This window comes from Mugil cephalus, chromosome 4 (assembly GCF_022458985.1).
Source record: "Mugil cephalus isolate CIBA_MC_2020 chromosome 4, CIBA_Mcephalus_1.1, whole genome shotgun sequence".
Taxonomy (NCBI): domain Eukaryota; kingdom Metazoa; phylum Chordata; class Actinopteri; order Mugiliformes; family Mugilidae; genus Mugil; species Mugil cephalus.
Genome location: NC_061773.1, coordinates 1,723,540 through 1,739,278, shown reverse-complemented (window position 1 = coordinate 1,739,278; position 15,739 = coordinate 1,723,540). Strand labels below are relative to the sequence as shown.

The 15,739-nt window shown below is 42.3% G+C and overlaps 1 protein-coding gene across 6 annotated transcripts in view; it reads left to right on the top strand.

The window, feature by feature from the left end:
* Window positions 1–15,739, top strand: part of LOC125006744 (low-density lipoprotein receptor-related protein 1-like) — a 96,578-nt gene that overhangs the window by 45,731 nt on the left and 35,108 nt on the right. For 3 of the 6 annotated variants that reach the window (XM_047583074.1, XM_047583072.1, XM_047583073.1), the window contains 18 exons: window positions 175–337; window positions 1,971–2,193; window positions 3,434–3,623; window positions 3,710–3,853; window positions 5,157–5,393; window positions 5,922–6,102; window positions 7,497–7,719; window positions 8,419–8,608; window positions 8,700–8,825; window positions 9,925–10,065; window positions 10,497–10,622; window positions 10,703–10,819; window positions 10,906–10,986; window positions 11,211–11,261; window positions 11,913–12,080; window positions 14,431–14,613; window positions 14,706–14,903; window positions 15,034–15,279. In XM_047583074.1, coding sequence (XP_047439030.1) covers window positions 175–337; window positions 1,971–2,193; window positions 3,434–3,623; window positions 3,710–3,853; window positions 5,157–5,393; window positions 5,922–6,102; window positions 7,497–7,719; window positions 8,419–8,608; window positions 8,700–8,825; window positions 9,925–10,065; window positions 10,497–10,622; window positions 10,703–10,819; window positions 10,906–10,986; window positions 11,211–11,261; window positions 11,913–12,080; window positions 14,431–14,613; window positions 14,706–14,903; window positions 15,034–15,279 — 2,988 coding nt within the window. The remainder of the gene's footprint in view (window positions 1–174; window positions 338–1,970; window positions 2,194–3,433; window positions 3,624–3,709; window positions 3,854–5,156; window positions 5,394–5,921; window positions 6,103–7,496; window positions 7,720–8,418; window positions 8,609–8,699; window positions 8,826–9,924; window positions 10,066–10,496; window positions 10,623–10,702; window positions 10,820–10,905; window positions 10,987–11,210; window positions 11,262–11,912; window positions 12,081–14,430; window positions 14,614–14,705; window positions 14,904–15,033; window positions 15,280–15,739) is intronic. The other 3 variants (XM_047583076.1, XM_047583077.1, XM_047583075.1) reach the window with 1 other exon arrangement.

Here is a 15,739-nt window from a genome sequence, read left to right as displayed (position 1 = left end):
ATATTACACAATATTACAAATTGTCTTCATCACATCAGCTATGAGTCAAACCTTTTCTTCATCTACAACAAGCATGTCCAACAACAGCAAATGGTTCAGGTACATGTAACGAAAACACAGTTTTTCTTCTCTGATCTCTGTCTTATCCTCTCCCCTTCCCACTTCTCTGTCCAGATGTGGAGCAGATGGCCATTGACTGGCTCACAGGAAACTTCTACTTTGTGGATGACGTGGATGACAGGATCTTCGTGTGTGACAAGGATGGGCAGACATGTGTCACCCTCCTGGACCAGGAGCTATACAACCCTAAAGGCATTGCTCTGGACCCCACCATGGGGTATGTTTGATCTCTCGTCCTCTGTCAACACACGCATATTTTAGTTCTTCCTACTGCACTCTCTCAGGGAAGTACTTTGAGTCAACTCAGTTCCATGACGGCAACTGGACTTCTGTCGCTGTTAATCAACTTTAAGACATCATGTGGAAAAGGCTAAATGGAGATTTGGACGTTGGAGTAATTGAGCACAGATGTGCTGTGTGCCCTGTGGTACACTGACTGTATGGGTTTGGAGTGTAAAGGCATGTTTTTGTTTCAGCTCTTTTGTTTATGGCCAAACTTTCCAACAGAATTCCTGAAAGTGTGTATCCGTGGTTCATGGCTGTGTCCATATGTGTGAGAGTCTGAGTAGTTTGTGCGCCTGGTACATAAAGCCATTGCTTCATGTGTGTGTGTTCCTCTGCTGCATTAATGTCAGGTAGGTTAACTAAAGCTGTGTTTTTGTTGTGGCGTTCTGTATCATTAGAGGAGAGAAAAACAACAATAACAACCATGAAACAGCTAAAAGGATTTCTAGTTCCTCTGTTAAATGAGTGACCACAAACCAAAATCCACATAATATTAATATAAAATATTTCTTCATTAGCTAGTGGTTACTGATTATGATGCAAGTTATAAATATGTCACAATTTTGGTTTTGGCAGTAGTAAAAATCTTAAAGGACCAGTGTGTTGGATCTGTTTGAACCATTAAGTAAAATTGAAACAGAATGTTCTTATTTTTGTCTTTATTAATGTATAATCATCTGTAATCACAAATCATTTTATTTCTTGCTGCCAGGTGAAGGCTGTGCCAACTGTGTTCACAAGGAGAGTCCACATGCACAGCCCCCAAATTTTAGATAAGATCTGAGTTCACAAATTTGTGACATTTCTGCTGTTGTTTTCAGAAATGAGTAAAGAGGTTTTCTTTGTACTTTTGCAATATATATGAGTAAAATTTAGATTTGCCCAATGACCTCATCTCCTCAGTATCATCCAGTCGTGAGTTTTCTAACCGTTAGCCTTGGTAGTTTCTCCCGACACATGGTCAGTGCTCCCAGATGATTGGTGGCAACCACAAGTTCAAGAGTTCCATTCAAAGGCAGTGTTTTGTTCAGATTTCATATCGACATATGGAGCAGGTTCTATTCGATGGGCCACTGCCATGTTTCAGCAGAACAGACAAGCCAAACAGTGATCTAAATGACGACTGTGTTTACTCTGAACACGTTCCACTCAAACTTATATGAGTGGTATATAATTAGTTGCAGTCTGCAACCCCACCAGTAGGTGCCAGTAACACATCCTGCACACTGGACCTTTAAATAACAGTTTTTCTAAATGGTGAGAATGTTCATTCAAAATAATGGTAGTCTTTAAATAGTCAGAAAGATCCTCTCATTGTACATTCAAAGTGTTATTGAAGTTACTGAAACCAAGCAGAGCATCGAAGACATCTTGCTCTGTACAGCCAACTGAACAAAACCCAAATATACTCTGAAAACATTCACCAATTAATCTTGCCTGCCAAGTTTCTTACATTTCTCTTTTTGTCTACCGAAGCATGATGTGAAAATCAAAACAAACAGGCCAATTCAGTTGATCTGTCAATCCACCATCCTCACTCAGGTCTGATAATTTTTTTTCCATAGGAAAGTGTTCTTCACAGACTACGGTCAAATCCCTAAGGTGGAGCGCTGTGACATGGATGGCCAGAACCGTACCAAACTAGTGGACAGTAAGATAGTGTTCCCCCATGGCATCACGCTGGACCTGGTCAGCAGGCTGGTGTACTGGGCTGACGCCTATCTCGACTACATTGAGGTGGTGGACTATGAAGGAAAGAACCGGCACACCATCATCCAAGGCCTGTTGGTGAGAGAAGCTGCACATCATCTTCTTCCAGATAATCTGTCTAGTGTCAATTCACAATGTTCTTAAAATTCCAGCATTTTTCAGAGTTCCCTATATTTCTATAATACATGTTATTGTACCCCTGTGTGATCTTGTAATGCATCCTTGGTCAGTGAGTTATGAGAAGAGAGAAGATGGTGGACATTTGCCTTTTCATTGAATAAGTTGATTAATAGTCTTCAATATTGAGGCTGTTGATATTGCGGCACTGGCAAAGCATACGGTGCCTCTTAAACCTGTTACCATGGCTTTTACTGTGATCTGTGAGAAAGTAATGACTTTCATTTACTCACTGAGCCTGAGGACATGCACACACAAAACACCACCTTATTTTGTGTGCTGTTTGCAACTCTGATAGGCCATTAGTAGAGTCCTGTCTTAGCATTAATGTTAAAAGGAAGTAGTTGTTGATGATGCTTATTTGACTAGTAAAGAGTGTTCAGTATGCACACTTGTCAGGCATAACATTATGACCGTCTTCTTAATATCTTGAATGTCCCCCTTGTGCCTCCAAAACAGTTATGACTCATCAGAGAATGGACATGGATCTTCTGAGGCTGTCCTGGAAGGGAGGGTCCTCTATGGACCTTTCCACAGATACTTGATCAGTTTGGGATCTAGTGAATTTGGAGGCCAGGTCAACACCTTGTGCTGTTCTTCATATTTTTTTTAGTTGTTTCCAAACCATTTTTGTGTGTGTGTCAGGCTGCATCCTGCTGGGGATGACTGCTGCCATCAAGGAGTGATAGTGATCTTATGTATCTTTTTCTGAGCTCCACAGTGGTTGCTCTGTTTGACCATGATGCCATACCAGGTTTTATGCTGGTGCTGACAGAGAGTCAGCAGTCTGTGTCCGCTCAGCCGAGAAAGGTTTTTGCGTTTATCCACACGTTTTGTCTTTTGAGGCCTGCTGAAGCTCTCCTGCTCGCCTCAGTTACTGCAGGTAGACACTTCACCACTTAAAACCAAGGCCATGGAGAATTCTGCTTTCTGAACAAGTGCCTGTTTTAACTGTGCATCAGGTCACCTCATAAAGTTGGAGTTAACAGTTTAACCACTGGTCCTGGTTAGATTAAACCATGACTAACCATGCGAACAGTTATTCTATTACATGCTGCACACTCTTGGTTGTTAAAATGCCACATAACACTGCATTATGTTTCATGTATCAGGATATATTATTGTGTGTGTTCTGTTTCAGATTGAGCATCTGTACGGGCTGACTGTGTTTGAAAACTATCTGTACGCCACCAACTCAGACAACGCTAACATGCAGCCTAAGACCAGCGTGATCAGGGTGAACCGCTTCAACAGTACAGACTACCAAGTAGTGACCAGGGTGGACAAGGGGGGAGCACTACATGTCTACCACCAGCGACGCCAGCCTCCAGGTATGAAGACATACACATTCAATAACAGGTTTATTATTGGATTCTTTATGAGATTTGATTTTCCCTCCTTACTCCTTCCCTCACAGTGCGCAGCCATGCGTGTGAAGTGGACCAGTTTGGGAAGGCTGGAGGTTGCTCTGACATCTGTCTTCTGGGGAACGGTCACAAGACCCGGACCTGCCGCTGTCGCTCTGGATTTAGCTTGGGCAGCGATGGCAAGTCCTGCAAAAGTGAGTAGGAGGGCTGGTGTTATTGCACTGACTGGGTTTTAGTGATGAATCAAGATGACATTCACTCTAGTAATGGGATCCCCAGAATATCATTCTCATTCACTCTGTGTTTGCTAGGGGGTAAAAGATGATGGAGGAGTAGCTCAGATCATTTCAAAGTTTAATAAAGGTAAAATAGCTATTTAACAATATAATATAATATTTAAATGGTTAGAGTTACATAAAAGCAACAGATTAATAGTGAAATACCACACCTAGCCGTGGAGGATGGTGTTCTTTTTCTTTATCTGAATAATACAGCAGCCTTCTCGGCGTAAACAATGTTTAACCTTCTGTTTGTCCTTAGTTGACTTGTATTTTTCTCTGCCTTTGGGGATCCACTCCTGTCTGCTGTTGTGACAAAATATGACCATTTGCCATTGTGTTTGTAGGAAGGTCCTTTTCAGATTAACTGTTCCTTAATAAACTCTTAGGTAACAATGAACAATTATTATTTTGACCATCATCTCATTTTTGATAAGTGGTAGCTATAGAATGCAAACTTGAAAAAATGATCTCAACACTGACAGTATTGTTGAACAGTATTCTCCACAGTTATATGATTTTAAGTTATATAATTCATTTGGGTCCATTTGGAGTGTGATAGATGGTGCTGGTGAATAGTCCCTGAGCTCCCCTGCTATTGATTTGAAGTTTGACAAAAGCAGCACAGCCCTGTAGCATAGGCTCAGCTCATACAGAGCTGATGCGTGTGCAGTGTGTGCCTCCAGCGTTAACAGTATTTCTAAACTTGGTTCCACAATAATTCAGCTATATTGACCTAAAGCCAAGGCCAGTCAAGGTTGGATCAGGGAAGCAGTTCTCCCCTCGGCTGTAGACTGAAAAGGAACAAAGTAGCTGAACAACCCCTTAACTTGTGGCTTTTTAAAGTCCCCATGGTCATAAAGCTGTCAGCTGTCTTTTCAGCTTATTCTGAGTGTGTTTAACTATTCTGTATACCAATAATAGTGTTGTATTGATCGGCTTATGCAGAACTGAATGTCCTTGACAATGTCGCAATGGATTTACCTTAAGGCAACCCCCTCTTCTTCTCCCCCCCTCACTCAATTATGGAACACTTCATTTTAATTTTAGGCTTTTGTCAGTCTTGCATTTCTTTAGCTGCTTAATCAATACACATTAAGAAGAAAATCATATGAGTCAGCGTGAGTCAGGATCTAATTTTCTCCCTTTTCAAGTCAGCTGTTATGTTCAAACACATTTAAATGCAGGTCTCTTGTGTTTCTTGTGTTGTTTATCACAGAGCCTGAGCACGAGCTCTTCCTTGTCTACGGGAAAGGTCGTCCAGGGGTTATCCGGGGCATGGACATGAACGCTAAGGTGCCGGATGAGTACATGATCCCGATTGAGAACCTGATGAACCCCAGAGCTCTGGACTTTCATGCTGAGAGCGAGTTCATTTACTTCGCCGACGCCACCAGTTACATCATTGGACGGCAGAAGATTGATGGGACCGAGAGAGATACCATTCTGAAGGAAGGTAGGGAGACGACCGCTCATTTGGCCTGTAATAGTTCAGGGGACAAATAGTGCATGTCCTATAATTTTAAAGCCTTTCAAAGCCGCAAACGTGTAAACAAACAAACAAAAAAACAAACACGTAGAAGCAAGTTGAAAATGCGCAACCAGAAAATTACAACAAAACTTTCTATGGATTCAGTGTAGAAAACTATGTAAAAATTGCTGCATTGTTTTTGTCACATAAATTGTGAAGTCATACAAACAGACCCCCTTATAAATTACACATGTAAAGTACAGCAACGGCCTGGTTTAACACACAAGGCTTTAAAATAATTTCACAAGCTCAAAACCTTGTTAACTTGAACTATTTCTTTCTGTTGAAATCCAAGATATACAAGTCTACATGACAAAATACGCTGCTAATAAAAATCTTTAGAGTCTATAATCCAGTATTCCAGTATCAAACCTTGATAAACACCAAAGACTTGTTGGACCTACACCACGCTGCACATAGAGACTCCTCACCACCCGTTTGCGTGTGTTTCAGGAATCCACACGGTCGAGGGTATAGCTGTGGACTGGATGGCTGACAACTTGTACTGGACAGATGATGGACCCAAGAAAACTATCAGCGTGGCTCGGCTTGAAAAGGCCTCACAGACACGCAAAACCCTCATTGAAGGGAAAATGACTCACCCTCGGGCCATTGTGGTGGACCCTCTTCACGGGTAAGGAAGACAAAGAGGTGCAGGAGGGATGGAGTTTGGTGTTTTTGTTCCAGAGAATGATGATAAACAGAACTGAGCACAACCCAGAGTAGCACAGCACAGGCAGAGACACATAAGGCTGGAAGGTGCAGGTGTAAGGCTTTTGTTTTTTTATGCGTTTGCACATACATGATCAGCCACTACATTATGACCACTGACAGGAGAACTAAATAACATTGATCATCTTATGACAATTCAGTGTTCTGCTGGGAAACCTTTAGACCTGGTATTTATTCATGTTGATGTTACACCAATGTAATTGATATAGCACCCACCTAGACCCCCATAGCAATGGGGTGGGGGTGTTTGGTCTGGTCATAGCAGGATGGATGTGTGGATGATCCACCCCCTTCCCTCAACCCATAGGACCCAAAGGGCCCCACTAACAACAGGACACCCTCAGAAGCCCCTGTTTTAGAGGCACAAGGCAGACTTACACAATATTAAGAAGGTGGTCATAATGTTATGCCTGATCGGTGTATGTGATGAGAGATGATTTTTTGTATTTAATCTAATTTCACCACTTTTATTGATTGTTTTGTGTTGTGTTATGTATTATTCCCAGTTTCTTGTCTGGGTCTCTTCATAATACCCAGCAGTGGGTCTTTTATCACTGTTCAATCTGTGCTGTTGACCATTGTCCCCCTGAGCTGTGATGTCTTTTTGATAACACTTATCAAGCGCTGTTTATTAAAACAGATGGAGGCATTTTGTGCATAACATGATAGATTTCCTCCACGCGCTTATTCACATGCAGCCGCTTCTCTCTGTTGCACTGTTTCAAACAGCTCTTAATCTTGCTGTGTATGGATATGCCTTATTGATAAGACCTCCTGGGCCTCTTTCCTGAGAAACACATCCTCGCAAACACTCACACACAGACACACACACTCTCTCTCTTTGGATTGCTAGTGACAGGGTGATGTGTGTCCACACACTTCCCAGGGGAAAGGCACTCGCTTCTACTAATGCCCATAATCAATCAGACACTGAGAGAAGAGTGAGGAGGAGGTGGTGGAGGAGACCTTTGCAGAAAGAAAAGCACTGAAAAGAGACAGATGGAGAAGGAAATATGAAATGTTAATGTTAATGCCAGTCATTTTCCAGTGAGGATGAAATGTTTCTAATGTTGTAGATACCGACTAGTTGTAGGCTGTACCTAGAAGACTGACATGCACCTGGTAAAGAAACATAAGTGAGCTTATGGATACATCAGCTTGGAAACAGTGGAAGCTCTGATGAGTGTTGGTTCCTGAAGGGAAGCGAGATAAAAAACAAATATTCTGTTTTTTTTTATGCCATGCTGTCACATTTCATTCAATACCGTGACATTTCACCTCATGTTGCGTCCTCAGGTGGATGTACTGGACAGACTGGGAGGAGGACCCTAAGGAGAGCAAGCGTGGCAAAATTGAGCGGGCGTGGATGGACGGCTCGAACAGGAACGTTTTCCTGACCAGCAAAACGGTGCTGTGGCCCAACGGACTGAGTCTGGACATCCCACAGGGCATCCTCTACTGGGTGGACGCCTACTATGACCGCATCGAGATGGTCTACCTTAACAGCTCCGGACGGAAGGTCAGCCCTCTCGTCCATCATCAGAATAATGTCAATGCTGTCTAACAAAAAAAGTAACAAAAAAAAAAAAAAAAATATATATATATATATATATATATATATATAGTTGGAAGTGATTCAGACGACCTGTGAGAACACTAATAAGGAAAGTATTTTAAAATAGTAGAAAAATGTGTGTGCTCCACGACAGTACAGTCTAATAAACTCAGTGGCCTTTTTATTACCGCTCTGTCCTTGTGGTGTCATGATCTGATGGGGCTGTTTTTAGCACTTCAAATGTATTGTCTGGAAACATTATGATTGCTGTTGAATTAATGTAATGTAAATATTCACACAGGATGTTTTAATTGCAGTTGATTTAATGATTGCAATTGTTGTAATGCCATTGCTTAGACACTGGTCACGGTAGCTCAGTTGCTCATAATAAACACTCTTACACACTAAACACTAAAAGAAAAGTAGGTGTAAAATAAAAAACTGCATTGTTTAAGCCAAAAACAGTTGAATCCCAGTGTTTCTGACTGGCACATTTAAACAAAGAGTAGTTTAACTTAGATGTTGACCAGTTTAGAAAACAGGAGTTCGTCATATCTTATCTTCACTCTGAATAGCTTCAAGGATTTTCGGAGCTGTAACTATGGATACAGAGAATTCTTTGACCACCACCTCTTCATCACCCTTGTGTTCTCACATCACCAGACGGTGTACGAGGGTCAGGAGCTGAACCATGCCTTTGGTCTCTGCCACTATAAAAATTTCTTGTTCTGGAACGAGTACCGCAGTGGCAGCATTTACAAGCTGGACACCACCACCAGCATTGCCACCCTGCTGCGAAATGAGCGACCCCCCATCTTTGAAATTCGAATGTACGACGCTCAGCAGCAGCAAGGTGCCAGCAAATCATCACACGTGACATCTGTCTGCGCATTTTGATTCATAAAGTCATGACTACAGCATAATCGATGTCTTTTGATGTGCAGGCTCCAATGCGTGCCGGGTGTACAACGGTGGCTGCAGCAGTCTGTGTCTGGCCATACCGGGAGGAAGACATTGTGCATGTGCAGAAGACCAAATATTAGACCCAGCTGACAACACCAGCTGCAAAGGTAGGCACTGCATTGAAAGCCTTGTGCGTGTGTGTGGGACTGAAGGGTATTTCTCATGACTCTGGTTGTGCTCCATTACATACATATTTCCAGTGTGTTGGGCAAGATGAGTCAAGCAGCGTGACTATGACTGTGTGCTGAGTGTGACCTGTTTGCCCTAAAATATTTGAACAAAGAGGTAGCTACAGTACAATAGCAGCTGTATTATGCAATGAAGTCCGTTGCATCGAATACCGACTTCTCTAAATTTACAATATGCAAGTCATGTTATTTTTTCCTTCTCCCAAGTTGGTGAAAAAAACATTGATTAAAATCTTAATTAATGTATTTATTGCGGAAACCTTCTATTGAGCAAGCATCCAGCATAGAGTGTATATAAATATGGAAAATTTGACCCCGCTTCCTTGCATTGGCCAAACTGATGCAATTTTCCCGAGATACAGGCGGTGCCATCCTGTGAGTCTGTGCAGTACAGTTTGGGAGGGTCATGACCATCCCAAAATTCCTCCAGATTCACATGCATTTTTAATTAATAATGTGCTCTACTCTACCTCCACCAGTTACAAAGAAATGGTGGATTATACACTGCACTTATTCATTTTTATTTTTTACGAACTCTTATGGCCACACGGGGTCGCTTCATGGTTGGCATCGGACCTGGATTCATCATGACGTCACACCCTGTTTCTGTTGCCTCAAAAAACATAAACCAAACTTATCTGAGCAATTGAAACTTGAATATGCAACAGCATTATATTAACTGTCTAAAATCTGTGTTTTAGTTTGGCCCAAGTCCCATCCACTAACATGCAGGGGGTGGAGCTTAGGACCTATACTGCAGCCAGTCACCAGGGGGAGCACTACTTGCTTTGGCTTCACTTTTGAGGAGCTGTTCCATCTTCCATCTTTAGACAGTTTATGATGTCCGTCAGTATATGTAGGGCTGTGACCTTTTCAAAATTGTGTGTTTGAATGTTAATCTACTTGCACTTTTCCCAGAAAACCCCTTCATTTTCTACTCTAGTGCCAAGACTCCAAACTGTATGCTTCTGTTTTTCCTCCCTCATTATTCCTCTCTTCCACTTCTTTTCCTCCACAGCCAACCCGTCTTATATACCCCCTCCTCAGTGCCAGACTGGAGAGTTCGCCTGCAAGAACAACCGCTGCATCCAGGAGCGCTGGAAGTGCGATGGAGACAACGACTGTCTGGATAACAGCGACGAGGCTCCTGAGCTGTGCCGTGAGTTACCTTGCACAAACGCTACATGTGACTTAGTTGTCCTAACAGAGTCAGATGACCTCCGTCTGTCTGGCCTTGACAGATCCACTGATGCCAGAATGAAACGAGAGAGCAGGTTTGGAGTTGAGTGTGTTTATAAGTCTGTGAGGGTGAGCTTGAGTGCCTGTAGGAATGCAGCGATGTCTGTAGATCTGGTAAAGCTTTCTGTCGGTCTGTCTGTGGTGAAAGTGCAGACGTGTTTCTGTTCCAGACAAAACAAACCCGGATCCAGAACAGCTAGAATATCTGCCCTCTCTCACACTCACATTTGCACCTCACATCGCTCTCCACTCTTTGACCTATCTGCCCACCCCTCCCTCGTCCTCCACTCACAACTTCTCATTTTCCTCTGTTGCCTTCTTGCCCTTCACTGTGTCCTTTCCTCTCTCCAGACCAGCACACTTGCCCCACAGACAGGTTTAAGTGCAAGAACAACCGCTGCATCCCTCTGCGCTGGCTGTGCGACGGGGACAACGACTGTGGGAACGACGAGGACGAATCCAACACCACCTGTTCAGGTACACGCAGAGCATACACAGAAATCTGACAGCTTTTGTTTTTCATCATGTGGTGTGAGCTCTGCCATGCTGTTTTTTAGCCCGGACCTGTCCTCCCAATCAGTACTCGTGCGCTAGCGGGCGTTGCATCCCAATTTCCTGGACATGTGACCTGGATGATGACTGTGGCGATCGCTCGGATGAACCTGCTTCCTGCGGTGAGTCATTTTACTATGAGCTGATACAGGTTGTTTGGACATTTGCAGACATTTCTAACCAGATAAAAATCTTTCCCCATCCACAGCATACCCGACTTGTTTCCCCCTCACTCAGTTTACCTGCAACAATGGGCGCTGCATCAACATTAACTGGCGCTGTGATAATGGTTAGTGTCTGTTCTTTATCCTCTCCCCATCTCCTCCTCTGCTGTATCGGCATACATCAACAACTGTAGCCCCCCCGTGCACGTTTAGCCCCCTGCCTTACATCAGCTTTCATCCTTCCTTTTTTGTCACCTCGTTCATTTGTGCTTGTCTGCATTTGGTGTTTGTTGTTCTGTGTCCGTGCCGTTCGCCCACTCTGCTGTCTTCCGTTGGTTCTGTCTTTCAGAAAAGGATTGTGGGGACGGCTCTGATGAGTTGAATTGTCCAAACCTGACCGGTTAGTGCATAGATCAACATGCACCACAACAGCCATGATGCTAGCCTAACATTAGGACCGGCCAGGCAGGCTCAGAGACAGTCAGGGCTGCTTTTTTTCTGCTAATTGAACATGGCCCGTGAGCTGAGGCCATTCATTTAGTGTGCTGCACATGAATTTGAAGCTGGAGACTTAGTAGTAATTTATTGTTGTGTTAACAAATGAATACGATTTTATTGTATTCATTAAAAAATAATAATTTAATAGACTTAATAAGCTTGCAAGGTGAATTGTAAATAAATACTTTAACTACGAAATAGACAAATATTCTATTCTGATGACTATTTAATTAACTACTGTGAAAATATATGTGAGACTTACATTAGGTTGTCTTCTTGAATAAATACGAATATAAAAAATGCTCTGCTGCTAAGCTCAATGTATCAGCTCTGGGTACATTCCCCCGTGGTGCATGGTCTGATCTATGCAGTTTCTGCCATATCAAAACTCTCACCTCTCATTGTCTGTTTCATTTGTTTTCACTATAAAAATAAAATCTGTTTCCTCACTCCATATCTGCACACACATACAGTATGTTTCTACACTCTTGGAGGCAGTGGGCGCCTCGTAACGCCACAGAATGAGTATTGCTTGACTCCGTTTGTTTTTCAGATAATGACTGTGGGGACAACAGTGATGAGGCAGGTTGTAGTCACTCCTGCTCCAGTGCTCAGTTCAAGTGTAACAGCGGCCGCTGCATCCCTGACTACTGGACCTGTGACGGAGACAATGACTGCGGGGACTACAGCGATGAGACCCACGCAAACTGCACCAATCAGGGTCAGTGTCCCCGTCTGCTGATGATTTCCTGAACTTATTATCAGAATCACAATTACTTTATTGATCCCAGGGGGAAATTACTTAAGTGATCGCAACAGGCAACAAGACCACTAAAAGTGGTTCATACAGCAAATTATTGAAATAAGAAATAGAAATTAAGGTTATTAACAAATCCATTTTACCTTAGTTGCCTTGCAAAATCAAGTGTTATTGCAGGGAATAAGAAGACATTTTTACTTTTGTGACATTTTCGTGCAGAAAAACAAGATCAATGAAGCTACACTATATGGTTCCTTGCCCTTAAGTGGTAAACAAATGTGAACATGTATTTAGACCATTAGAACATATGTGCTGATTCAAACCCTGTTTGCACAGGACTAGTTTTACCTGGGGGCCTCCAGTGATTTATAATAATAGTCTGTGTTTTCTTCATGTGCAAATCCAACATGTCTGTAATTTGTGAAGTAGAAATTACAAAACAAATTACCGACCCTATTTCACACAGGGGCTCTGGATAATACTAATCCATAGTGAATCCATATCTCTGTGATTTGGGGATGTGTTTTTACTTTTTAAAGACTTTTGTTTGATTTGTGTTTTTATATCTGCCTCTTTTGTAATTCATTTAAGAATTACAAAAGACGTGCTGTAAATGTTTGTACAGATGTTAAGGTGCAAAGTTGAGATGTAAGTGACCCATTCACCCATTTAAACAGATCAAATCATTAAATCAAGCATTAATGTGTTCATCTGTGAAGGTGGAGCTGATTTAAATACTGGCAGCTCAACAGTGTCATCACATCATATTTTATTTTGAATAATATATTTTTTATTATATAATATATAATTTTTAGAGTACCTAAAGCTGTCAAAAAGTGTGAAAAGTGTCCTCTTTCATGCATTTGAGTGAAACAGAACGCGTGGGGGGTTGTTTCTGAATTATATGACATCCTCAGGTGAAACTATTCCTGTGTGAATAGGGCTGTAGACAACATTAGGCCACTTATTTGTAGCACCTACTGAATCAGTTATGCTCAGCGTTCATGCAGACATGGACTTTACACACCACATTTGACCTGAGAATGTTTCCTTGATCTTCAGTGACTGACTGGTGAAAACCACATGCTTCACTGAGAGGCACGCAATTTAAATTGTGTGCCGAACCTAACAAATATGGTTCCTCACCCTATAAGAGGTCAATAAGAAATCTTCTCCTGACATGCAAACTCATTATAAAAATAAAGTTTCCTTTGACTTTGATTTTCTCACATCAATATGGCAGTTAAACTAAATGTCTTTGTACTTCTGAGACTTTATGTTTTCAGTTGACTACTTTTAAAGAGTGGCTGGTTTGGCCTTGTGTGACCTCCTGTTCTTATTCATGCAGCACATGAGGACATCATACCCTCTAATTAAGAAAATTGAAGTCATCTAAGTTTAAAATGAAACGCAGTACCTGGTGTGGTTTTATGGTGCACTGACCTGAGTAATAATAGTTACTATACATAGTGAGATCACAGCACACCTTCATATGAATTTGAAGAATAAGGCAATGACCTGAAAGTGCTGAAATGTTAATGCTGTGCAAAAATATCAGCTGATGAGACTGCCTGCAGTTATAAAGTTATATATAGAGACAAACACCCACTGATTACATACGTTCCCCTGATACCAATCTGTGTCCAAAATGCCAAACGACGTGTGCATGATGCACGTGATACTTCTGTCTTCAAGGGAATATGACGCCAAGAAGAAAGTTAAAGACTAAACATTAAATATCACTATTCACAAACAAATTGCCAGGTGTACTTGTTTTTTACAGTGTCTATGGAACACAACTGTGACAGGTGGTTTTTATTATCATGGGTGGGTGGTTGCCTCTCCACACTATTTTCTGCTGTCACTGATTCCCTAAAGTGCACGCCGCGTAAAAATCATTTTATTCAGTGGATATAATAGGTCCTTTGTCCCTATTAGTCACACTGGCACCACTCTAATGGGTACAGCCACCGACGCCTAATAACTCTCACTGGTAGTTTGATGTATTAACTGCTCTTTTTGAAATATCAACACATCATGTAGATATAATTATGTATAAGTAATTTATCTCATGTTAAGAGCCACAGCGACCAAAATGATTCACATTCAGCTGGTGTTTATGAGTGGAACAATGACCTTCTGAATGCATACTCTGATTAAGCTGCCCTTCTTGTTGCTAAGACTCGTTGCCATCCAGATTTCCTACAGTCAGCTCATTAGTTTTGTTTTCAGTCTTCTGATGTCGCACATGTGTTCAAGGCTCCGTGTCCTGATTTGCTTTACGCGAGTTTTTAAAAAAATTTTTTCACAGCAACCCGTCCGCCGGGAGGCTGTCATACAGATGAGTTTCAGTGTCGGATGGACGGCCTGTGCATCCCCTTGCGTTGGCGCTGTGATGGGGACACTGACTGCATGGACATGAGCGACGAGAAGAACTGCGAGGGTGTCACGCACATGTGTGATCCAGCTGTCAAGTTTGGTTGCAGGGACTCTGGTGAGGAGACTTCCAACTAAAAGATATGTGAAGTATAAAGAGTAGGTTTAAGTGTTGATTTTGTTAAAGTGACCCGGCCTTCTGTCCTGCAGCACGCTGCATAAGCAAAGCCTGGGTTTGCGATGGCGACAGTGACTGTGAGGACAATTCAGATGAGGACAACTGTGAGGCACTGGTGTGTAAGCTCTCTCACCATGTGTGTGCCAACGACTCCACCATCTGCCTGCCCTCAGAGAAACTTTGCGATGGCACCGATGACTGCCCAGATGGCTCTGATGAGAAGCTCTGTGGTAAGAAACAACAGCACCCAGGCTGTGTCTTGGTAATGAAAATACCAAACAGAAACTTAAATTGCACCCAAAATCTTTAGTGGTTTATTAAAAGTTGTATGTTGGTCCTTTCATTTTCCTCGTTTTGCAGACCTGTGTTCACTCGACAACGGTGACTGTAGCCATAACTGCACAGTGGCCCCTGGCGAGGGAGTGATCTGTTCCTGTCCACTGGGTATGGAGCTGGGCTCTGACAACAAGACTTGTCAGATCCAGAGCTTCTGCGCCAAACACCTGAAGTGCAGTCAGCGCTGCGAGCAGGACAAGTTCAGCGTGAAATGCTCGTGCTACGAGGGCTGGGAACTGGAGCCTGACTTGGAGAACTGCAAGAGCACAGGTAAGAGACAAGGAAGCAGAGCACAAGAGGATTTAAAAACAAATGTGCTTGATTGCTGTACAGAAAGGGAGGAAGCTAGTGAAGAGACTGACAAGGGCTGACCTCTGTCAGGGTTCAAGACATGTGGTGTGGTTTTGAAATGAGGTAAAGGAGGGGCAGACCAAGCAGGAAGCCATGTGGTTAGAGAAGACGTATTATGCTCTGCCTTTTGGACAATAGACAGAGCCCTGGAGACAGACACAAGGAAACATTTATATGCTTTTAATGTAAGTATATGATCAGGGGGGAAAGGTTCATTAAGAAAACATAAGCAGACCTTGGCAGCTGTTATTATTATTTCATGGAAAGAAAGGATCTGAGATATTAAAGAATAAACTCAAAAGTAGAAATGTTATTTTATTAAAGTCACTTGCTAATACTAAAAATACACACTGCTCCGTTATGTTCAGCTTTGGATTTT